A 22,208-nucleotide genomic window follows, 5' to 3' on the forward strand; every position below is an offset into this window, starting at 1 on the left:
CGTACAACGAACTGTTATCAGCCTAACAGCGATAACCCGCTAGCTCTTAAAGGCAACTAAGTCCAAAAGTAGAGCACAGAGCAGCACAGCCTCCGCCGATAGTACCGGGAACTGAGTTTACTCACATATCAAAGCAAATGGAAAACTGCTCATATGATAGAATATGATTCCGACATGTGTTTAACAGATAACAGATAAATAAACGACAAAGTCAAACCATACGAAGATATGAATGCGATTTCGAGTTCAAAAAGAACTGAAATACAAAACTTTAGAAATACCGAAAAATGAGTAATAAGAGAAATAAATGACAAATTGAACATTAATTCATAAATCAGCAATGCAATCGCGCAACATAATTGCCGGGTTAATACGATTCCAGACGAAGCTAAGAAGCTTGGGAGCAACATGCAGACGATCACGCTCAACTACAGATACTCAACGTCGAGATACAGATACAATTCGTTTGCTGAGAGCGAGAGAGAGAGAGAGTTTCACTCAACAATCGGAGATAGCGACTGAGACTGAGACAGAAACCGCTGAGCGGTCGTGCCGCATTCCTCTAGAGTCAGTTGAGCATTGGACGTCCTCGTTAGCGGTTGCCTGTGGTCTTCTGTGCGGAGTAAGTGCGACTACGTTATAGCCGCTGAAAAGTGCTGTGTTCCCCACTCTGTGTGTGTGTGTGTGTGTGTGTCTATCTATGTGTGCGTGTGGATGTGTGTGTGGATTTCTGGTGTGGAGGAGTGTGGACTCTGTGAAGTTTTCTTCTGGATCTCTTCCGAATTTGTATGTAATGTTTTTTTTCGTGTGTGTTTTTTGATTGTCGTTTTCGGCTGCTTATTGTTGGCGACAAAAAGAAAACCTCAAGATAAAAAAGTATCTTGTAGTGCATGGATGAGAGTGTGTGTGTGTGTGAGTGCGACTACGGAGTGAGTGTGCATATGTGAATGGCTGTTGATTCAAAAGGTTCTTGCCTTCAGTCTAGTGATACAATTACAACAAAACAATCAAATGAAACAACGACAACGAGCAAAAGCACGATAATAATGAAATGTACTCGTAACTACATGAATCCATATAAACTGCCAACTTTAACCCGATTCAGCAGAAAAGTGAGAAGTGCATGTGTGTGAGTGCAAGGTACTTGATCGAAAAAAATACGAAAACCAAAAAATAAAACAAAAACAACAAAAAATTGAAAGCAAATGAAAATGCAAATGCAGTTGCAGCAGTTGGTTTCCCATGCCACAAATGCAAACTATAAATAAACTGACGAAAATTGTGTTTTTGGAAAACGCATCACGGAATATGTTCCAAATGCAGCATGTGTGCGGCGAGAGAAACTAAATGTATCTACAACAAAAATAAGCCATAAATAAACGCAGTATTTGTTGTGCCCTGTGCAGCGTCGAGTAACAACAAAAACCAAAACAAAAGCAACAGCAACCAAGTTTCGTAAAAAGTATCTGAGCGTGCGTTGTTCGCTCTCGTCTCGAGTGTGCAGTTTCTTTTGAGTGATTTCGTTTGCTTTTCTTCTACCTGCGCGAGTGCGTGAGTGAGTGTAGTGAAGCAGTTGATAAAAACAAACGCCTCAATAAAGATAAATAGCAAAAGGTGCCAAACAATAACGCAGTTTCAAAGCGCACAAACAAAACTGAGACACACACACAAACACAACGTGAGCTAAAGTCGTCTTCCATCGTCTTTGTATCTGCTCAGTTTGCTCATAAGTCAACTTGTGGTCAGCCTATAACATATAATACCATAACCATATCGCACACACTATGCACACACTAGTTCGTAGCCCCAAATTCTTATCGCAAAAGGAACTCGTGTTCATAGGCGCGTATCGCGGCAGCAACTCAACTCAACTCAGCAGCAGCAGCAGCAGCTCAACAATTGAAATCTGAATGGAGCGGATGTTCATTCCGTGCTATATATACATACATACTTATAAACGCACAACTACACACATGTATATTGACTTGAATATAAAATATATAATATTAAATATCTCTAGAACATGACAAGTGTATGTGTTTGTGTCTTGGCCTCAGCTGAACTCATTCCCAAAGGGTTCCAGCTCAGCTCAGCTCGAAATCTGAGGCACAAGTGTATCAAATGTGGCGCCGACGACAGTCCAAAGATTTCTTGTGCTTAATTTCGGTTTCGAAATAAAACAGTTTCTGTTTCTGTGTTTTAAAATCGGAGACGACGTCGCTGATAAGCCAACGATCACTACCAAAAAAAAAAAAACACAAATAAAAAATCCTCTTAAGTCTACAAAGAGTTTCAACTGTGTGTGTACTCGTTGCTGGGAAGCAACCCCTCTAAGCTAAATATATATATTCAAAAATTGATAAAAATAAATTAGAAAATTTGTGCAAACAATCAACCGTTTGGTGAACACTTGAAACTCATTTATAAGACATTAAATTAATCAAATAAAGTGTGCAAAATAACTTAAAGAAAAATTACAAAAATGACAGAACTTTGCAGATTATACAAATACATTCATGATAAAGTATAAATGTTATATTATTCATTGAGAATGTATTAATCTGCCACTCGGTCACATGTTCAAACTGCATTGTACCACAGGAAACTGGTAAATTCTTGTGAACTCCCTTTTTTCGTTTGCCTGCAGTTGGATTCGTCTTCGCTCAAATTTTTTTTTAAAAGAGCTCTAATTTCAGTCTACTTATCTAGCGTGTGGCTAAAAGCGGCACAGTGCTGTCATAAGTATTTATGATATCATCTTCTTCAATCTGCTTTACTAAGTAAATAGACACAATTTACTGTGCATATTCGCTAATTAGTTGAGCAAACCTTAACTGAATTCAGAGACTTAAATGAATCTAACCTTGGCTAAGAATAATCAGAGTGCATCCAAACATAGCACCGATATGCACTCAGCATTCTCCACACATGACCCATGTGGCAAGTTCTTAAATAATTGCAAAGTTTACACGCTTATCCCCAGACACAGACACATATAAATATGTATCTAGATACAATGTCTGTGTGTGTGTGCTATATGGCGGAGTATGTAGATGAAATCATCGCTTGGAATTATTTCAAGTTTTCTTAGAGCAACTGCTGTACTGTTTTTTTTTTCTTTTTTTGGTTGACAAGGGAGGAGGCAATGCTAGAGGGGAGTAGAATCGGGTGATGTCGAGGGGAGTACTGCATATACATACCATATACATTAGTTGTAGTCGGAAGCACAAATTTTGTGGGCAATGCTTGAGTTCATTTACAGTATGTGTGTGGCTGTGTGTTTGTGTTTATTTATGTATTTTTGTTGTTCCTATTTGAAATTTTCATTTGCAGTTTTTTTTCGCTTTTTGGTTTTCTGCTTTGTTTTGTTTATACAATATACCAGCATTGTTGTTGTTGCTGTTGTTGTAGCTTCAATGAACTCACAGACAGATCTCGGAACTTACTTATTGACGAACTGAGTAAAGTTTGTGTTTATGAACAGTTTTTTGGCCCGGCAAACGAACTAATTAAAAGCAAGCAAAGATCAACAGTGATCTTTGGAATGCCGCCAAATTAATACCCTAACAGATAGTTGCGGTTTCTTCAACTACTCTATTAAAACTATGCCAGCTTTGTTACATGACATGAACATAAAATTAGCTCAATTGGATTTACAATCTTTATTTGCGTTGCTAGCATCAGAAAGAGTCTGTCAAATATGTTAGCTGGTCAACACTGTTCCAATTTAATCTGTTCAGGTTATGGCATTAAAAACGCCTTTGCAAAAAAAAACTATAATACACTCTGGACGCTCTGAACGGAAATAACTCGCTCAGACAATATGGACAACACATGTGCTGGAAGTGTTCTAAAAAGTTCTCTATACCAAGCATATATTTTGGGGGGATTAGCTAATGCTGGTGCTAATGATATTTTGTGCATTTTCCATTTATTTTGCAGCGTGTGAAGCCGCTCCGAAACCAGCCAACGTTTAACTGAAAACTGCAATTATGCTCTAACATTGCAAATCCCAGCAGAAGAAACAAAAGAAATTATAAAATCCACCTTGGCACATTACACACAAGCTCGCAGAGATCGAGGTGTTTGCGAGTCATCCTAGTGCGCATAGAACAAAGAGCCTCCATTGATACCACAAAAGTCACGATGAAGCGCAGCAGGCGGAGTCTAAGCTTAGGCTCCTCCTCAATGGCGCGTCTGCTGCTCGCTGGCATGCTGCTCTGCCACTGTGCAACGGCGGCATGGGGCGTGCAACGGCAGCCCATCAACTCAGCGGGAGGACACGAGTTGCGAGGCACGACATTCATGCCTGCTCTGGAGTGCTACGATCCCTATGGCCGACCGCAGGTGAGAAAAACGCTATCAATCATAGTACAATGTAATAAATTACTCTATCAATCAAACTATCTGATTGTCAATCGTAGTGCAATACAATAAATCACTTTATCAATCATACAAGAATATTAATAAGTTCTGTGTTAGTACAATTTTAAAATTGTCAATCATAGCACAATACCAGTAGTCACTCTATCAATCATAATACAATGCAATAAATGACTTTACAAATAAGAATACAATACCCAATCAATCATACTACAATAGCTGTGATTGATAATAATATTTCAATGCACTAACTCACTCTACCAACCACATCACAAGACTCGGTAGTCTATCAATCAAAATGTACAATTTTCAATCAAAGTATCATACAATATTTAACTGTCTGTCAATCAAAGTACAGTACAAGATTGCCAATTATAATACAATAATCACTTTGTCAATCATCAATACCTCTTAATCAATCATAGAAGCTTCTGTATCAGAATAAAATACGTTGTACAATGCAATACAATAACCTTATCAACCAGAGTACAAAAACGAGTAGTTAAACTATTAATTACACTATATTCCAACAAATCACTCTATCAATCGTAGCACAATACCCAAAACTCACTCTATCAATCATAGTACAATACAAGTAGTCTGTGATCACACAATTGAATTGTATGCTGGGTCAATAGTTCCGCTGCTCTCGGTTTTATTCAAATGCAGACAAGCAAACCAATTGAGCGCTGTTGACTCAATTAACATGAATACAAATTGCGTGAAAACACACCCAAACACACACACACGCTTAGACATATTTCATGCTCTTACTTTCTCTTATCAATTAACGCTACGCAACGTATACTTAATGTGCTCTTTCTCGCCTTCTCTTTGCGACAGAAATGCTTGCCGGAATTCATCAATGCTGCCTATCAACTGCAAATCGAGTCGACAAACACTTGCGGCGAGCAGGGCGACAATCACTTTTGCACGCAGATGATGAACTCGAATCTCAAGAACTGCGGCGTCTGCAGGTAACGTCACAAATAATACACTTTGTTGTAGTGCTTACTTAAATATTTATCTGTATTTTAGTTATGGTGATCATAGTCCCGCATTCCTTACGGATCTGCACGATCCACAGAATCCATCGTGGTGGCAGTCGGAGACCATGTTCGAGGGCATTCAGCATCCCAACCATGTCAATCTCACGCTGCATTTACGTGAGTACAAATAACTGAAAATCGAAATTCATCTTATTATTTATATTATTATTTCTTTTATTATATCTTATTATATCTTTTATTTATTTATATACTTTCTCTTATTTCAGGTAAATCGTATGATATCACCTATGTGCGCATTCTTTTCCGCTCGCCGCGTCCCGAGTCCTTTACGATCTACAAACGCACCTCAGAACACGGACCCTGGATACCCTATCAGTACTACAGCGCCACCTGTCGGGATATTTATTCGCTGCCCGACTCCCGCGCCATTCGCAAAGGCGAGGGTGAGGCTCATGCTCTCTGCACGAGCGAGTACAGCGACATCTCGCCTTTGATTGATGGTGAAATTGCCTTCTCCACACTCGAGGGTCGCCCAAGTGGCATCAACTTTGAGCGCAGTCTCGAATTGCAAGACTGGGTGACGGCAACCGACATTAGAATCACGCTGGATCGTTTGAACACCTTTGGTGATGAACTGTTTGGCGATTCCCAAGTGTTGAAATCCTACTTCTATGCCATCAGTGATATTGCAGTGGGTGCTCGTTGCAAGTGCAACGGCCACGCAAGTAAGTGTGTGGCAAGTACAGGAATGCATGGCGAACGCACGCTCGTCTGCGAGTGTCGCCACAACACCGATGGACCCGACTGTGATCGCTGCTTGCCGCTCTACAACGACGTCAAGTGGAAGAGGGCAACATCAACCGAAGTCAACGAGTGCAAAGGTAAGCAAATAGAACACAGCTTTGCAGAACTGGTTGCACGCTGCACAGTGCGTGAAAAACAGTGGTGAAAAATATTCAGAATATAGCAAGAAAATTTGCATTTTGATTTTTCAGATCTAGTGACAATTAATTTTATAAGTTTTCATTGATAACAAAAAAAAACATTTCAATGAAGCGACTTTTATCTTTTAATTCATTCTAGATATGTTTAGTTAAATTGGCAAGTGAAGTAAAGTGTATACAATTAAGAAGTATGTTCTAAGAACAGCCTATCTCTTTCCTATATTTAAATCCAAATTATATTTTAAGAGGCTATGCAGCATTAACTCCATGCATAGAGATTCATTTAATTTTCAAAGCATTTGCCCCACTGTAGTGTGACTTGCTCTATATAAGGACAGACTGCTTTGCCGTTAGATGCCACTTGTGGCTAGCGCTTGTGATCGTCGCGCTAAGTCAGTCAATCAGTCATGTTGCGTCTGTGCAACTTGTTGCAGCTTCTTTACCTCGTTGTCCAGGCCAAAGGGTATGGCTGGACCTACGATTATGCGTTGAACACAAATCGCATAGGTGGCAATGATATGGTGCACTGGTATCATATCAACTGTAAATCGGATAAGAATTTCCCTTTAAACAAGTTCCTCATTTAATTGCAACTTAGCTGCAATCACTATTAATAAATTTAATACTTCATTATTTACTTAACTCCAACTCTAATTTGATTACAGCTTGTAACTGTAACGGCTTTGCGGACAAATGCTACTTCGATGCGAATCTGTTCAACTTGACGGGACACGGTGGTCATTGTCTGGACTGTCGCGACAATCGCGATGGACCCAACTGCGAGCACTGCAAGGAGAACTTCTATATGCGTGACAACGCTTACTGTGTAAACTGTGGCTGCGATCCCGTTGGTTCCCGTTCGCTGCAGTGCAACAGCCAGGGCAAGTGTCAGTGCAAGCCTGGCGTGACTGGCGACAAGTGTGATCGCTGTGCCAACAACTACTTCCAGTTCGGACCACATGGTTGCCAACCCTGTGGTTGTGATGCCCAGGGCTCGCAGGACAATACGCCAGCTTGCGATGCAGAGACGGGTATTTGCTTTTGCAAGGAAAACGTCGAGGGCAGACGCTGCAATGAGTAAGCAACTCAACTGCCAATAGATCACCCCAGTTTCTTACGGCTTTTTTTTTTGTTTAGGTGCAAACCTGGCTTCTTCAACCTGGATCGCAGCAATCGCTTCGGTTGCACACCCTGTTTCTGCTATGGCCACACCTCCGAGTGTCAGACTGCTCCCGGTTATTCTGTGGTCTCTGTCACCTCCAACTTTAATAAGCACAAGGAACGCTGGACCGCTATTGATCCGAATCGTCGCGATGTCGACATCAAGTACAATCAATACAGTCGCAGCATCGGTACCACGGCTCAAGGCAATGAATACGTCTACTTCCAGGCGCCCGATCGCTTCCTTGGCGATCAGCGTGCCTCTTACAATCGTGATCTGAGCTTCAAGCTGCAACTGGTCGGTCAGGTGGGACCCAGCACCAGTGCCAGCGATGTTATCCTTGAGGGTGCTGGCAGCAAGGTGTCGCTGCCCATTTTTGCCCAGGGCAACAGCATCCCAGATCAGGGAGTGAAGGAATACAAGTTCCGCCTGCACGAGCATCACGACTATCAGTGGCAACCGAGTCAATCGGCTCGTGGTTTCCTTTCCATACTCTCCAATCTGACGGCCATCAAAATCAGGGCTACCTACTCTGTGCAGGGCGAAGCGAATCTGGATGATGTGGAGTTGCAAACGGCGCATCGTGGCGCTGCCGGCAAACCTGCCACCTGGATTGAGCAGTGTACATGCCCAGAGGGTTATTTGGGACAGTTCTGCGAGTCCTGCGCTCCCCGCTATCGCCACAGTCCGGCACGTGGTGGACCTTTCATGCCTTGCATTCCCTGCGATTGTCATGGTCATGCGGACATTTGTGACTCGGAGACGGGCAGCTGCATCTGTCAGCACAACACGCAAGGCGACAACTGTGATCAGTGTGCCAAGGGCTACTATGGCAACGCCTTGGGCGGCACTCCCTACGACTGCAAGCGTTGTCCATGCCCCAACGATGGCGCCTGTCTGCAGATCAATGGTGATACCGTCATCTGTACCGAGTGTCCGGTGGGTTACTTTGGCTCGCGTTGCGAACAGTGCAGCGATGGCTTCTATGGCGATCCAACTGGTTTGCTGGGTGAGGTTCAGACCTGCAAGAGCTGCGACTGCAATGGCAATGTGGATCCCAATGCGGTGGGCAACTGCAATCGCACCACCGGCGAATGCCTGAAGTGTATTCATAATACCGCTGGCCAGCACTGTGATCAGTGTCTGCCCGGACACTTCGGTGATCCTTTGGCGCTGCCGCATGGCAAGTGTGATCGCTGCAGTTGCTATGCTGCTGGCACCGAGCAGGACGAGAAGAGCATCTCGCGTTGCGATCAGGTCACTGGACAGTGTCAGTGCAAGCCTAATGTGATTGGACGCGACTGTGGCGAGTGTCAACCAGGTTACTTTAACATTCGCTCGGGCAATGGTTGCGAGAACTGTTTGTGCGATCCTATAGGCAGCTATAACTCCACCTGTGATCGACTCACTGGACAGTGTCACTGCAAGCCCGGTGTGGTTGGTGTGCGTTGTGATCAGTGTGAGAACTACTACTTTGGCTTCTCCGTGGATGGCTGCAAGTCATGCGAGTGCGATGCGAGTGGCTCACAGGGCTTCCAGTGCGATCAGACGGGTCAATGTCCATGCAACGACAATGTCGAGGGACATCGTTGCGACCGTTGCAAGGAGAACAAATACGATCGTCATCGCGGCTGCGTGGACTGTCCCGACTGCTACAATCTAGTGCAGGATGCGGCCAATGTGCATCGCCTCAAGCTGAAAAATTTGAGTTCCACTCTCGACGAAATCGCTCGCACTCCTGTTACCAACGATGAGGAATTTGAGGGCAAGCTGCGCGCTGTGCAGGATAAGGTTGCCGTTTTGGCACAGGATGCACGCTCGGGCTCGGGTGAAGGGGGACAGACCTATGTGGAGGTCATCAACGATCTGCACAACCGCCTGGACAGCATGCGCGGCCATTTAGAGAGCGCCGATGCTCTGCAGAAGAATGCCAACGATGAGATTGTCAAGGCACGAAGCAATTACACGCAACTGCACGATATTATCGACGACGCCAAGAAGCAGCTGCAACAGGCTTTGGATCTGCTGAATGATGAGGGAACTCAAGCACTGGCCAAGGCCAAGAATAAGTCCGTGGAGTTTGGCGAGCAGTCCGAGCAAATCTCTGATATATCGCGTGATGCACGCGCTCTTGCCGATCGCTTGGAGTCGGAGGCACAGTACGATCTGAAGAATGCCAAGGACGCCAAGGACGCCGTAGAAAAGGCACATCTATTGGCCAAGAATGCCATTGATCTGCAGCAAAAGGTGGGCGTCGAATTGCGCTCCGAAGTGCGACTCGAACTCGATCAGGTGAAGCAATCGCTGGGCGCCGTTGCTCAAACCTCCAAGGAGGCGTTGCGCAAGGCCAACGAAGTCTACGATGCGGCTCTCACGCTGCTCAACGATGTCAATCGTCAGACACAGCCGGACATTGACATCGCTAAGTTGAAGCAGGAGGCGGTTGCGGCCAACGAACGTGCCGACTTGCTGCTCAAGCAGATCAACGACTTGTCCGACGCCAATGGCAATATCTTCGACGAATTTGCTACCGAAAGCAAGCTGGCCCAAGTAGTGCTTCAACGGTAAGTCGAGTCTTAAAATCCTTATATAAATTTCACTTGAATTCCATTTGTAATATGGAATAATATGTTGACAACAGTTGACTAATAATGCGTATACGTAATTTTCCTTTCCTCAGCGCCGATACCCAAAAGAAGGACGACATTGAGCTGCTTGCGCGTGCCAAGGCAGCACATGAGCGTGCAACCAAGGCTGTGGAACAAGGCGACAACACGCTCAAGGAGGCCAACAACACATACACCAAGCTGGCCGGCTTCCAGTCTGATGTGCAGCGCTCCTCGGAGAAGGCAGCCCAGGCCATGGAATTGGTGCCCAACATTGAGCAGGACATTAATCATGCGCGCACTCTGATCAACCAGGCGGCCAATGCCCTGGAGGGTGCCAACAAGAACGCCAATGAGGCCAAGAACAATGCACAAGAGGCACAGGAGAAGTATGCCGAACAAGCATCCAAGGTAAGAGAAGGAAATATCGATGATTGTCCCATTACTTACATCATATACCATTCCACAGGATGCAGAGTTGATTCGTCGCAAGGCCAATGAGACCAAGGTTGCAGCTCGTAAGCTGCGCGATGAGGCTGATCAGCTGAATAGTCGCGTTAAGCTGACGGAAATGAACATCTTCCTCCTGGAGGATAATTCAACCAAAGATGATAATCTGGTGGACGATGCCAAGCGCAAGGTGGGTCAAGCCAAGGCCAACACGCAGGATGCTCAGAAGCAAATTGAAAAGGCCAACACCGAGCTGTCCGCCATCAAGGATGAGCTGGAGAACCTCAAGGATATCAACACCGCAGATTTGGATAAATTGGGTAAGCATAACTTTGAAGAAGTAAAAAATGTAAACACTAATTCAATTTTGCAATGCAGAGAATCGTCTGAGTGTGGTGGAGAGCGATATCAATCGCGTGAATCTAACGGGACGCATCGAAAAGTATCGAGAACAGCGCAATATACAAAAGAAACTGATCGATAAATATGGTGACGAACTGATCGATCTGGAGAACGAGGTGGCAAACATTCGCCAAATATCAGAAGCACTGCCCGCAGGTTGCTTTAGACGCAATCGTCTAGAGCCGTAGACTCATCTACACTAATTAAAATAATGAATGCACTACCAACTACCAACTACTTCAATTAACATCTAAGTACCAGGCGAAGACGAACAAATCAAAGTCGAAATCGGAAATCGCATATCGCAAATCGAATTAGCCCTTAGCCGTTGAATGAAATTATAGAGTTTTAGTCTTATAGCTGAAATATTGTGTTTAGTAAAAGAAGAGAAACAAAAACAAAAACAAAACGACAAATGAGAAACAAGATAAACAAAACTAAGAAATGTTAAGCTTTAATGCATCAGTCATATACATCATTGATTATATCGAAGCATGATGCCCAACTTCAAAATGTTCTTAACTGCCAATTGTGCTTTAAATTCAAGCCAGCCATGGACGACTGTATTATATATTGAAAACTGTGCCGTGTACAATTCCCTCAAGCAATCCTCTCCGAATCAATTGCATTTCTCTAAATATATATCCCAAAACTATTCTACTCTATTACGTACATATATTAACATATTTTTCATCTACGTTTAATGTGCCAATTACAATATTTTCACTGTGTTTAAGTCGATTTACCTTAAAAATACGATTAATAAAAGTTTTCCAACGTTGTAATCTATAAATGTAATTTATGCTTATTTGTTATTCATATTTCCGGCGAATGCCTGAAGTGTATTCATAATACCGCTGGCCAGCACTGTGATCAGTGTCTGCCCGGACACTTCGGTGATCCTTTGGCGCTGCCGCATGGCAAATGTGATCGCTGCAGTTGCTATGCTGCTGGCACCGAGCAGGATGAGAAGAGCATCTCGCGTTGCGATCAGGTCACTGGACAGTGTCAGTGCAAGCCCAATGTGATTGGACGCGACTGTGGCGAGTGTCAACCAGGTTACTTTAACATTCGCTCGGGCAATGGCTGCGAGAACTGTTTGTGCGATCCTGTGGGCAGCTATAACTCCACCTGTGATCGACTCACTGGACAGTGTCACTGCAAGCCCGGTGTGGTTGGTGTGCGTTGTGATCAGTGTGAGAACTACTACTTTGGCTTCTCCGTGGATGGCTGCAAGTCATGCGAGTGCGATGCGAGTGGCTCACAGGGCTTCCAGTGCGATCAAACGGGTCAGTGTCCATGCAACGACAATGTCGAGGGACATCGTTGCGACCGTTGCAAGGAGAACAAATACGATCGTCATCGCGGCTGCGTGGACTGTCCCGACTGCTACAATCTAGTGCAGGATGCGGCCAATGTGCATCGCCTCAAGCTGAAAAATTTGAGTTCCACTCTCGACGAAATCGCTCGCACTCCTGTTACCAACGATGAGGAATTTGAGGGCAAGCTGCGCGCTGTGCAGGATAAGGTTGCCGTTTTGGCACAGGATGCACGCTCGGGCTCGGGTGAAGGGGGACAGACCTATGTGGAGGTCATCAACGATCTGCACAACCGCCTGGACAGCATGCGTGGCCATTTAGAGAGCGCCGATGCTCTGCAGAAGAATGCCAACGATGAGATTGTCAAGGCTCGAAGCAATTACACGCAACTGCACGATATTATCGACGACGCCAAGAAGCAGCTGCAACAGGCTTTGGACCTGCTGAATGATGAGGGAACTCAAGCGCTGGCCAAGGCCAAGAATAAGTCCGTGGAATTTGGCGAGCAGTCCGAGCAAATCTCAGATATATCGCGTGATGCACGCGCTCTTGCCGATCGCTTGGAGTCGGAGGCACAGTACGATCTGAAGAATGCCAAGGACGCCAAGGACGCCGTAGAAAAGGCACATCTATTGGCCAAGAATGCCATTGATCTGCAGCAAAAGGTGGGCGTCGAATTGCGCTCCGAAGTGCGACTCGAACTCGATCAGGTGAAGCAATCGCTGGGCGCCGTTGCTCAAACCTCCAAGGAGGCGTTGCGCAAGGCCAACGAAGTCTACGATGCGGCTCTCACGCTGCTCAACGATGTCAATCGTCAGACACAGCCGGACATTGACATCGCTAAGTTGAAGCAGGAGGCGGTTGCGGCCAACGAACGTGCCGACTTGCTGCTCAAGCAGATCAACGACTTGTCCGACGCCAATGGCAATATCTTCGACGAATTTGCTACCGAAAGCAAGCTGGCCCAAGTAGTGCTTCAACGGTAAGTCGAGTCTTAAAATCCTTATATAAATTTCACTTGAATTCCATTTGTAATATGGAATAATATGTTGACAACAGTTGACTAATAATGCGTATACGTAATTTTCCTTTCCTCAGCGCCGATACCCAAAAGAAGGACGACATTGAGCTGCTTGCGCGTGCCAAGGCAGCACATGAGCGTGCAACCAAGGCTGTGGAACAAGGCGACAACACGCTCAAGGAGGCCAACAACACATACACCAAGCTGGCCGGCTTCCAGTCTGATGTGCAGCGCTCCTCGGAGAAGGCAGCCCAGGCCATGGAATTGGTGCCCAACATTGAGCAGGACATTAATCATGCGCGCACTCTGATCAACCAGGCGGCCAATGCCCTGGAGGGTGCCAACAAGAACGCCAATGAGGCCAAGAACAATGCACAAGAGGCACAGGAGAAGTATGCCGAACAAGCATCCAAGGTAAGAGAAGGAAATATCGATGATTGTCCCATTACTTACATCATATACCATTCCACAGGATGCAGAGTTGATTCGTCGCAAGGCCAATGAGACCAAGGTTGCAGCTCGTAAGCTGCGCGATGAGGCTGATCAGCTGAATAGTCGCGTTAAGCTGACGGAAATGAACATCTTCCTCCTGGAGGATAATTCAACCAAAGATGATAATCTGGTGGACGATGCCAAGCGCAAGGTGGGTCAAGCCAAGGCCAACACGCAGGATGCTCAGAAGCAAATTGAAAAGGCCAACACCGAGCTGTCCGCCATCAAGGATGAGCTGGAGAACCTCAAGGATATCAACACCGCAGATTTGGATAAATTGGGTAAGCATAACTTTGAAGAAGTAAAAAAATGTAAACACTAATTCAATTTTGCAATGCAGAGAATCGTCTGAGTGTGGTGGAGAGCGATATCAATCGCGTGAATCTAACGGGACGCATCGAAAAGTATCGAGAACAGCGCAATATACAAAAGAAACTGATCGATAAATATGGTGACGAACTGATCGATCTGGAGAACGAGGTGGCAAACATTCGCCAAATATCAGAAGCACTGCCCGCAGGTTGCTTTAGACGCAATCGTCTAGAGCCGTAGACTCATCTACACTAATTAAAATAATGAATGCACTACCAACTACCAACTACTTCAATTAACATCTAAGTACCAGGCGAAGACGAACAAATCAAAGTCGAAATCGGAAATCGCATATCGCAAATCGAATTAGCCCTTAGCCGTTGAATGAAATTATAGAGTTTTAGTCTTATAGCTGAAATATTGTGTTTAGTAAAAGAAGAGAAACAAAAACAAAAAACAAAACGACAAATGAGAAACAAGATAAACAAAACTAAGAAATGTTAAGCTTTAATGCATCAGTCATATACATCATTGATTATATCGAAGCATGATGCCCAACTTCAAAATGTTCTTAACTGCCAATTGTGCTTTAAATTCAAGCCAGCCATGGACGACTGTATTATATATTGAAAACTGTGCCGTGTACAATTCCCTCAAGCAATCCTCTCCGAATCAATTGCATTTCTCTAAATATATATCCCAAAACTATTCTACTCTATTACGTACATATATTAACATATTTTTCATCTACGTTTAATGTGCCAATTACAATATTTTCACTGTGTTTAAGTCGATTTACCTTAAAAATACGATTAATAAAAGTTTTCCAACGTTGTAATCTATAAATGTAATTTATGCTTATTTGTTATTCATATTTCTCAACAGTAGAAAGAAATTTCCACTGGTGCGAAAGACCTGCAAAGTATTATAATTTAAATTTTTTTCCAGCAATTTAACACTTTAACTCACCTGCACCAGAAACTTGTGTGACAAATTGGTAAATCCGCCCACGCTAAGCACAAACGTTTTTCTTGAGAACATCAGCATCAGCTTGATGATGAACTTAAAGTCTTCGGATTCATTATACCAGGCACAGTTATACCAATCGTAGAAGAGTAACTCGCTCTGCAAATTTCACTTCGAATTCAAATTTTTATTGAAATACTTTTATACTTACCTGCGTTTCCACTTTTTGCGCATTGACATTGTACAAACTGATTTCAAGAGTTATAGTTACCAAATAGACCATAATCATGCCCATCCAAACCCAGCCCACTTCCTATAAAAATAATTTAGTATCTGTGACCAGAGAAATCAGCTTTTAACCTACCATAATAGTGCTGATCTTATAAAGCAACATGCATATCAAGATGCTGCTAATGACGCATTGAACGAGAATGATATATTTGAAGAGGTTCTCGATTTGGGCATGATGTCTGTAAGAATTATTATTCAAATAAAGTAAATGAAATACTTTTTTATAAATATTACCTTGAGATACGTGCAAAGAGTCGAGCACAGCAGCGTAAATAAGGCACTCTTAAAGACTTGGGAACCACCGAATCGCATGTAGAGTGTTGCACCAAATAACGTAGAATCTTTATAAGACACGCCTCGTATCTGGTGAGCACAACAAACAGACTGTTGAAGCCAAAGACAGCTAAGGGAGACAATAGTTCTAAATTAAAAGAAATTTTCAATTAGAACCAGTGCGCGCCCTACCAAAGAAACACCAAAAGGGTCCAGACTGCAGCAGGAAAAAACGAACGGAATACGAGGGAAACTCGTATTTGCCCAGCTTTATAAAGGGCACAATTGCTGGATAAGCTATAGATTAAAGTACCATAAACATTATAACAACATATTTGTAGTCAATGGTAATCAAACCTACTTAAAGTCATCTCACAAGTGTCGTGTATTATGTAACAATCGTAGACGTATTGAAAGTAGGGTCGCATTGTATAGTACAGCACAGGCATGCAGACAATCTTGAAAAAGAACATGACCTGGCGATCAATATCTTGCCAGTTTTTGGATAATATGGAACCCAGTGATTTGCGTAATATCCGCTTATTGGGTAAATCTTTATAGAATATAAATCAATTACGTAATATTAACTTGGTAAAACATTTTAACGCACCCAATTCAAACAGTCCCAAGTTCTTGAGCACATCGCCTGTTTCGGTGGTGTATACAAGTTCCGCACAGGAATCCATATAATTGTGAAAGTACATCATTTTTACTAATCCCACCGAAAGCTGAAACGAAAGTAGAACAGCCTGCGAGAAGAAAACAGAGATCATACTAATATATTCTGTTTTACTTTTGCTCTCTACTGACCTCTACATAAGCTTCAAAGGACACCGTGTAATTTTCCATAATGAATTGAATGAGGCTATATATTATACTTAAATTCACCAGCAAAGCAAATACTCGTAGACTATGTAATAAAAAAATATAGGATAAAATAAAATATATACGAATATATATTATTAATTATGAAAACTCACAAACCGCAGGGCCGCGAACTGCGTTTCCTTGGCGCTACGTTAATTCCCAATGCGTAGGCGCTGTATTCCACCCAGGTGAGTCCTGGCTTGGGCAAGTCGTCAATCAGCTGCAACTCCTGATCCAGTATGTTCTGCATTTTGAAGGGCGAAAGTGAAACTGCTGAAGGAGCTGCTCCAATGCATTCTTTTATAGCATTTTTTCTAAGGGGGTTCTTGGCTCAATTAGTAGTAAATTATACGGTTGCTTTTGGGTAAATTGCTTTATTGCTTATGGACATTGTGCAACTCTTGTTCAATGAAGCTAAAATAACTATGAAAATTTTGTGGGCGGAACGTGAAAACATTAAAAATGTAGGAACAAACGGAAACGAAAGGGGAAAATTCGAAACAAGTAAAATCTACCTGAAAAATGATTTAATTAGTTTAAAGAGACAAAGAAAATGTAGTAAAACTGATTCTTTAGCTAAGGGAAAAAACAAAACTTCATTTATTTTAAGCTTATAAGAAAAAATTCAATAGCCCAATAAAATCGAAAATAAGTTTTATATTGTACAATTTTTCAAAGTAATTTTTAATTTTTTATTTCTTTATTAGGGTTCACATTGCATATTACATAAAAAAAATATAATAGATTATACTATTAATTACTTTCATTTACAATACTATTGAAATACAATTTTAATAAATTAACTCATATGTGTAGCACAATAATTCAATTATTTAACGGCTTGCGCCATATCAACCAATTTGCGCGCAGTTGGCAGCCCCAATCAGCTGTTGCTGCAGACACAATAAAGTTTATGGGCAGCACTGGTCATGGTTCAAGTGTAAATCGTATGCCATTTGTTTACTTAATTTAAAGTTGGCTCAATATTGTTTGGAATCGCGATTGGTCGGCAAAAAAGCTGCGCCTAGATGACAAAAATGGATGCAACGCAACACAAGCTGCTACAGCCCGTGAAGGCGACGAATCCCTTGGTGTATTTAGATATCACCATTGGCCAGGAAAGCGGTAAGCAAAACAAAGTCGCACAATCTCTACTTGACCTACATAATAATTACTGTGTGTGTTTGCGTGTGTGTATATTTACTTTTGCGCAGCGGGACGCATGATAATTGAACTGCGCAAGGATGTTGTGCCAAAGACAGCGGAAAATTTCCGTGCTCTGTGCACAGGAGAACGTGGCATCGGGCAGTTAGGGCAACCACTGCACTACAAGGGCACACGCTTCCACACCATCAAGCGAGTATTTGCCGTCCAAGGCGGCGATCTGGTACACAATGATGGCACCAGCGGCGAGAGCATCTATGGACCACTCTTCGAGGACGAGAACTTTGAACTGACGGTGAGTTAGTGAGCAGGCAATCAACAAGAGACAAATCTCATCTTCTCACTCTGTAGCACAATGACGAAGGCGTCGTCAGCATGGCCAACTATGGCAAGCCACACACCAACAACTCACAGTTCTTCATCACAGCCGTTGGCTGCGAGAACCTCAATGGCACCAATGTCGTTGTGGGTCGTGTGCTACGTGGTCTCGGTATTGTGGCTGAAATGGAGCAGAACTGCACGGATGATGCACATCCCACGGTGGACATTATGATCAGCGACTGTGGCGAACTAGCACCAGACACGGATTGGGGAGTAGACTGCAATGATGAGACAACAGACAAACTGCCACCATATCCACAAGATTGGACGGGCAAATTCAACAAGCCAACTGTAAGTTGCAGCATCTGTTACATAATCACTATAAAGTTTATACAATTGTCTATCTTGCAGTCCGACGCTACAGTTCAGCTGCTCACGGGCTTGCGGCAATCGGGTAATCACTTCTTTCAGCTTGGCAGATATCATGAAGCACGTGCCAAATACCGCAAGGCGAATCGTTACTACACAATGCTGCGCAAGAACTTCGACTGGCAGCAACTCAAAGGCTGCCCTGATGACACGGATCTACGTAAGCTCGACGACTTCTCAGTGGTGAACAACATCAACATGGCTGCCGTGGAGCTGAAACTAGAGAATTATCAGTATGCCAAATACGAATGCTCAGAGGCTATACGTCTGGATCCCAATTGCAGCAAGGCGTTCTATAGACGCGGCCAAGCGCAAAGTGCCATGCGAAACTATGAAGAGGCTATCAAGGACCTGAAGCATGCCCACAAATTGCTACCGGAGAACAAACAGATCCTGAACGAACTGAACAGTGCCAAGCAGCTGTTGGCCGAATACAATAAACAGCAACGAAAAGCGCTCAAGAAACTGTTCAATTAGTTAGGGGACATTTTTTGAATATTTTGTACAAGTTGAAAATTTTGCTCTACTTTTAGTGTAAGCTGTCCATGTGTTCAATGTGGATCGAAATGACATCAATACTTTATAATTAAATGTTTTTATTTTATACAAAAAAACATACGATATTGCAAATTGTTCCATTGGGTTTCGCCACAAAAACTAATTGCCATAGCTGTTATATGTATTTATCGTATATGTAAGTATATTATGTAATTGTATCGTATTCGTACCCTAAAAAACACATTTGTTCACAATAATGATTTATCAACTCTCTCTCTCAACTGAATGATAGTGGGATAGTAGTGCCTATATAATAATGCTGCTTAAATACTAACAACTATTTATTTGATTAGATAGCATATCAAAATGAGCTTAATCCTGCACTAAGTTTAGCCATATGTAGAAGTTCCATTTGTTTTAGATTTAAAGATTTGTCACAATATCCTGTTCGCTGCGATGCAAATTATTTGATCCGGCGCCCATGTGATAGGCCTTCATGTTGATTTCCATGTTGGTCAAGGCGCTGGACACGTGATACAAGTTCTCCGAGAGTATTGCGTACACCTCAAACAGCTCCGAGTCGGATTTGGACACAATGAAGTCCTCTGCAAAGAACCAATTGATTAGCATTCTTTCGAAATATATTATAGTAATTTTTGGTAAACAAACCTGTTCGATCCTTCATAATGCTGTGAGCATAAGCATTCAATATGATCGTCATCTCGTCGAATTTGATGCGACTGTCGATATTGCCATAGCTGAAAATTGTCAGACTTTGATCGCCTGCATTTAACGTAGAGACACGTCGATATTGTCGCACATGTGAAATGGCGCTGGACCAGCGTTGAAGACCAATATGCTCATGCAGTGATGCCTCAAACTCCTCCTGGGTCATCGGCAAGCCAGGCGACGGCGTCGGCGTATGTTCACCCTCAGTAGAGGTGGATGATTCCAGGCAATCGATCTCTGCTTCCGTGGTGCAACGCACCAATGCATCGCGCACCAAGGCATAAAGATCGGATATGTCATGCATCTGCAAGAGCAAAAACAAGTTATGAAAGTTCAAAATGTGCCTCAAAAGATTGATTCACTTACGTCTTCGTTAACACGAAAATGATTGACCACATTAGAGGATATTTTATGATTCGATTCGATCAGCAGCAACAGCTGGAACATTAGTTTGTACAAGGAACGGCCCAGATCGAGCACCACCTCCGTGGAGGCAGGATCAAAAGGCATATAGGCTATGCTCGAGCTGCTGCTGGGCATCTCCAAGCCGGAAGCAGCGACATCCGATTCATTGAACAACGACAACTTGCACGACGTTTTCACCGCATCCAAACACTGCAAAAGAATTAAAACAATTAAACTGCTTTTCAATTGAATTAAAGTTAATTTAACTCACCTCCAACACCTGATCCTTGCGATCGAAGAACGTCTCAAGATGCTCCTGCACCTCGAGCACATTGAAACGCAGCATTTCAAACAATTTGGGCGTCGTTGTCTGCAGTTCGCTGCACCAAACACGCGGCGGATCGGCGCGAGAGCTCAACAGATCTGTGAAGAGCGATATGCGATTGCCCAATTGCGATCCGATGCCTGTGAAGAACTTCTTTGCCTCCTTCGAAATGCTGATTGTCTTGAAGGTTAGCTCCTTGATCAGTCGATACAATTGCATCAACAGCTCTGAGGTGTGTGCCGATGGCTGATTAACAAGCATTGATTGCAACTGACGTCGCCAATTCTCCTCGGCCTCATCGCGTATTGCGGCACCAAATCGAATGATGCCCTGCAAATGGGGCGAGGCATTGCATGGTGTAATATCACCCAAATCTCCAGCACTTGAGCCACTGGTATCGCTACGCGACACCGAATTGCGACGCCGACGCTCGCGCAGACTCAAAGATGTGGGCGGCACGGCGCTAAAGCTGTTCTTCAAGAATGACTGACGATGATCGTCGTCGAGCGGAGATTCCGATTCGCCCTCCTCATCGGAAGAATCATCGGCGGTTTGTCGCTTGCGTTTGCTCAAAATGGGCGTCTTATCGCTGAAGCTATCCTCCAGCGCAGAGGAATGGCCACCCTTGATGGAGCCACCGATACCACTGCCACAATTCAAGCATTCCTCATCGCCAACAAACTGATGGCGTCGTACGCCCCAGTTAAAGTTGTCCGTTGACTCTCCAGCAATGCTGTCCTCGTACTCCAGGAAATCAAAGTCTTTGAACACGGTGAAATCGGGCTGTCCGTCATCGCGTCGAGATCCGCTGCTAAGATCACCCTGTGGACCTGATGTCTCTTCGGTGGAGGAGGCGGCCGAAGATTGACGCTCCATAAGATCCGACGATTGGCTAAATATAACCTGCATATTATCAGAAATACGTTAGTACCATTGTAATTAAAACATGCAACAAAAAAAAACACTCAAATTGATCTAAGAAAATGATTAATATAAGATATACAGATACAGATATATATATAGTACATTTATATAGATATAAATAGTAGACTGGACAGCTTACGCTTTGTCTGGTCGCAATCGATCCCGTTAGAAGTGACGTGCTCAACGACTGATCGTGTTAAAGTTAAAACAAGAAAACGAAACGTACAGTTTGAAAAAAACACACATGCGCATTCACAGGCACGGAACGCAATGGAAATGAAACAAAACGAAATGAAATAAAACGCAGCGGTGTGGTGGGGTATCTGAACAGGAAATGATAAGTTGGGGAGCAAGCATGTTTGAGTTCTCACCAATTCCGAAGTGTTGCACAAGAAAAGTTTATGTAAGGTTTACAGGAATGTTTTTAAGAAATAATTAGAACGTTAACAAACGATTCATAAGAAATTAATATTTCCACATCCTTACGATATTTTATGATTCTTGGGGCTTAGACAAAAAAAGACATGAAATGTAAGGATTTCACATGATCAAATCTAAAACATGCTTGTGTGCTATAAGAAATGGATGGAATGAAACAAAAACTAAACATGAGTAAGCAGATTGTACTAACAAATCAAATGAATGAATGAAACGGATCTGAGCAGAACGTGTGGAATGAAACAAAGAATCTAATACGACATTACGGAACTTAAACAACGAGCCAACAAATCAAACAAATGACACAAAACAAAAACAAAGCTACACGTGGCATTTAGAAACATGTTCCTTTACCTTTGAGCAAATTGAGTTTATGAAATCGTCCTATAATTAGGTTTGGTTCGGGTTGTTAATGATGATTAATGGCGTGTTAGTTATTGTTTCGATATCGGATTGATTTTGATATATATTGATATT

At 43.1% G+C, this 22,208-nt stretch overlaps 5 protein-coding genes across 5 annotated transcripts in view; 3 read left to right on the top strand and 2 right to left on the bottom strand.

Annotated features, from left to right (window-relative positions):
- The first annotated feature begins 524 nt into the window (after window positions 1–524).
- Window positions 525–11,750, top strand: LOC133842254 (laminin subunit gamma-1). Its single transcript, XM_062275290.1, has 10 exons — window positions 525–622; window positions 3,943–4,347; window positions 5,227–5,360; window positions 5,422–5,549; window positions 5,660–6,274; window positions 7,003–7,414; window positions 7,475–10,063; window positions 10,180–10,516; window positions 10,575–10,875; window positions 10,934–11,750. Exons 2-10 carry the CDS (start codon window positions 4,147–4,149, stop codon window positions 11,143–11,145), a joined length of 4,929 nt encoding a protein of 1,642 aa, XP_062131274.1. The 5' UTR covers window positions 525–622; window positions 3,943–4,146; the 3' UTR covers window positions 11,146–11,750.
- Window positions 11,452–14,947, top strand: LOC133840093 (laminin subunit gamma-1-like). Its single transcript, XM_062271754.1, has 5 exons — window positions 11,452–11,520; window positions 11,727–13,258; window positions 13,375–13,711; window positions 13,770–14,070; window positions 14,130–14,947. The coding sequence occupies exons 1-5, from the start codon at window positions 11,452–11,454 to the stop codon at window positions 14,339–14,341; spliced, it is 2,451 nt and encodes an 816-aa protein (XP_062127738.1). The 3' UTR covers window positions 14,342–14,947.
- On the bottom strand, window positions 14,129–16,924 carry LOC133842263 (odorant receptor 67b). Its single transcript, XM_062275301.1, has 10 exons — window positions 16,612–16,924; window positions 16,442–16,541; window positions 16,242–16,380; window positions 15,993–16,184; window positions 15,824–15,928; window positions 15,593–15,761; window positions 15,432–15,537; window positions 15,279–15,380; window positions 15,071–15,226; window positions 14,129–15,016 (listed from the first exon to the last, which is right to left on the bottom strand). Exons 1-10 carry the CDS (start codon window positions 16,746–16,748, stop codon window positions 14,960–14,962), a joined length of 1,263 nt encoding a protein of 420 aa, XP_062131285.1. The 5' UTR covers window positions 16,749–16,924; the 3' UTR covers window positions 14,129–14,959.
- A 473-nt stretch (window positions 16,925–17,397) lies between these two features.
- Window positions 17,398–19,450, top strand: LOC133842256 (peptidyl-prolyl cis-trans isomerase D). The gene is made up of 4 exons (XM_062275294.1): window positions 17,398–17,623; window positions 17,713–17,957; window positions 18,014–18,334; window positions 18,395–19,450. Exons 1-4 carry the CDS (start codon window positions 17,527–17,529, stop codon window positions 18,887–18,889), a joined length of 1,158 nt encoding a protein of 385 aa, XP_062131278.1. The 5' UTR covers window positions 17,398–17,526; the 3' UTR covers window positions 18,890–19,450.
- The window catches only part of LOC133842262 (protein furry), a 66,846-nt gene continuing 63,717 nt past the window's right edge, over window positions 19,080–22,208 (bottom strand). Inside the window, exons 25-29 of the mRNA XM_062275300.1 lie at window positions 21,433–21,480; window positions 20,316–21,272; window positions 20,006–20,254; window positions 19,580–19,943; window positions 19,080–19,515 (exon numbers count right to left, since the gene is read on the bottom strand). Coding sequence (XP_062131284.1) covers window positions 19,334–19,515; window positions 19,580–19,943; window positions 20,006–20,254; window positions 20,316–21,272; window positions 21,433–21,480 — 1,800 coding nt within the window. The 3' untranslated portion in view covers window positions 19,080–19,333. The remainder of the gene's footprint in view (window positions 19,516–19,579; window positions 19,944–20,005; window positions 20,255–20,315; window positions 21,273–21,432; window positions 21,481–22,208) is intronic.

The sequence above is a fragment of the Drosophila sulfurigaster genome, chromosome 3 (genome assembly GCF_023558435.1).
Source record: "Drosophila sulfurigaster albostrigata strain 15112-1811.04 chromosome 3, ASM2355843v2, whole genome shotgun sequence".
In the NCBI taxonomy this organism is placed as follows: domain Eukaryota; kingdom Metazoa; phylum Arthropoda; class Insecta; order Diptera; family Drosophilidae; genus Drosophila; species Drosophila sulfurigaster.

Bases quoted from the DNA above. Each gene is read 5' to 3' on its own strand.
- LOC133842254 (XM_062275290.1), top strand. From the start codon at position 4,147: ATGAAGCGCAGCAGGCGGAGTCTAAGCTTAGGCTCCTCCTCAATGGCG. The intron at 7,415-7,474 runs GTAAGCAACTCA...TTTTTTGTTTAG, and splicing joins GAGGGCAGACGCTGCAATGA to GTGCAAACCTGGCTTCTTCA. The intron at 10,517-10,574 runs GTAAGAGAAGGA...ACCATTCCACAG, and splicing joins ATGCCGAACAAGCATCCAAG to GATGCAGAGTTGATTCGTCG.
- LOC133840093 (XM_062271754.1), top strand. From the start codon at position 11,452: ATGATGCCCAACTTCAAAATGTTCTTAACTGCCAATTGTGCTTTAAAT. The intron at 11,521-11,726 runs GTATTATATATT...GATTAATAAAAG, and splicing joins CAAGCCAGCCATGGACGACT to TTTTCCAACGTTGTAATCTA. The intron at 13,259-13,374 runs GTAAGTCGAGTC...TCCTTTCCTCAG, and splicing joins GCCCAAGTAGTGCTTCAACG to CGCCGATACCCAAAAGAAGG.
- LOC133842263 (XM_062275301.1), bottom strand. From the start codon at position 16,748: ATGCAGAACATACTGGATCAGGAGTTGCAGCTGATTGACGACTTGCCC. The intron at 15,381-15,431 runs GTAGGTTAAAAG...TTATTTTTATAG, and splicing joins ATAAGATCAGCACTATTATG to GAAGTGGGCTGGGTTTGGAT. The intron at 15,017-15,070 runs GTGAGTTAAAGT...AATACTTTGCAG, and splicing joins CACACAAGTTTCTGGTGCAG to GTCTTTCGCACCAGTGGAAA.
- LOC133842256 (XM_062275294.1), top strand. From the start codon at position 17,527: ATGACAAAAATGGATGCAACGCAACACAAGCTGCTACAGCCCGTGAAG. The intron at 17,958-18,013 runs GTGAGTTAGTGA...CTCACTCTGTAG, and splicing joins ACGAGAACTTTGAACTGACG to CACAATGACGAAGGCGTCGT. The intron at 18,335-18,394 runs GTAAGTTGCAGC...TCTATCTTGCAG, and splicing joins GCAAATTCAACAAGCCAACT to TCCGACGCTACAGTTCAGCT.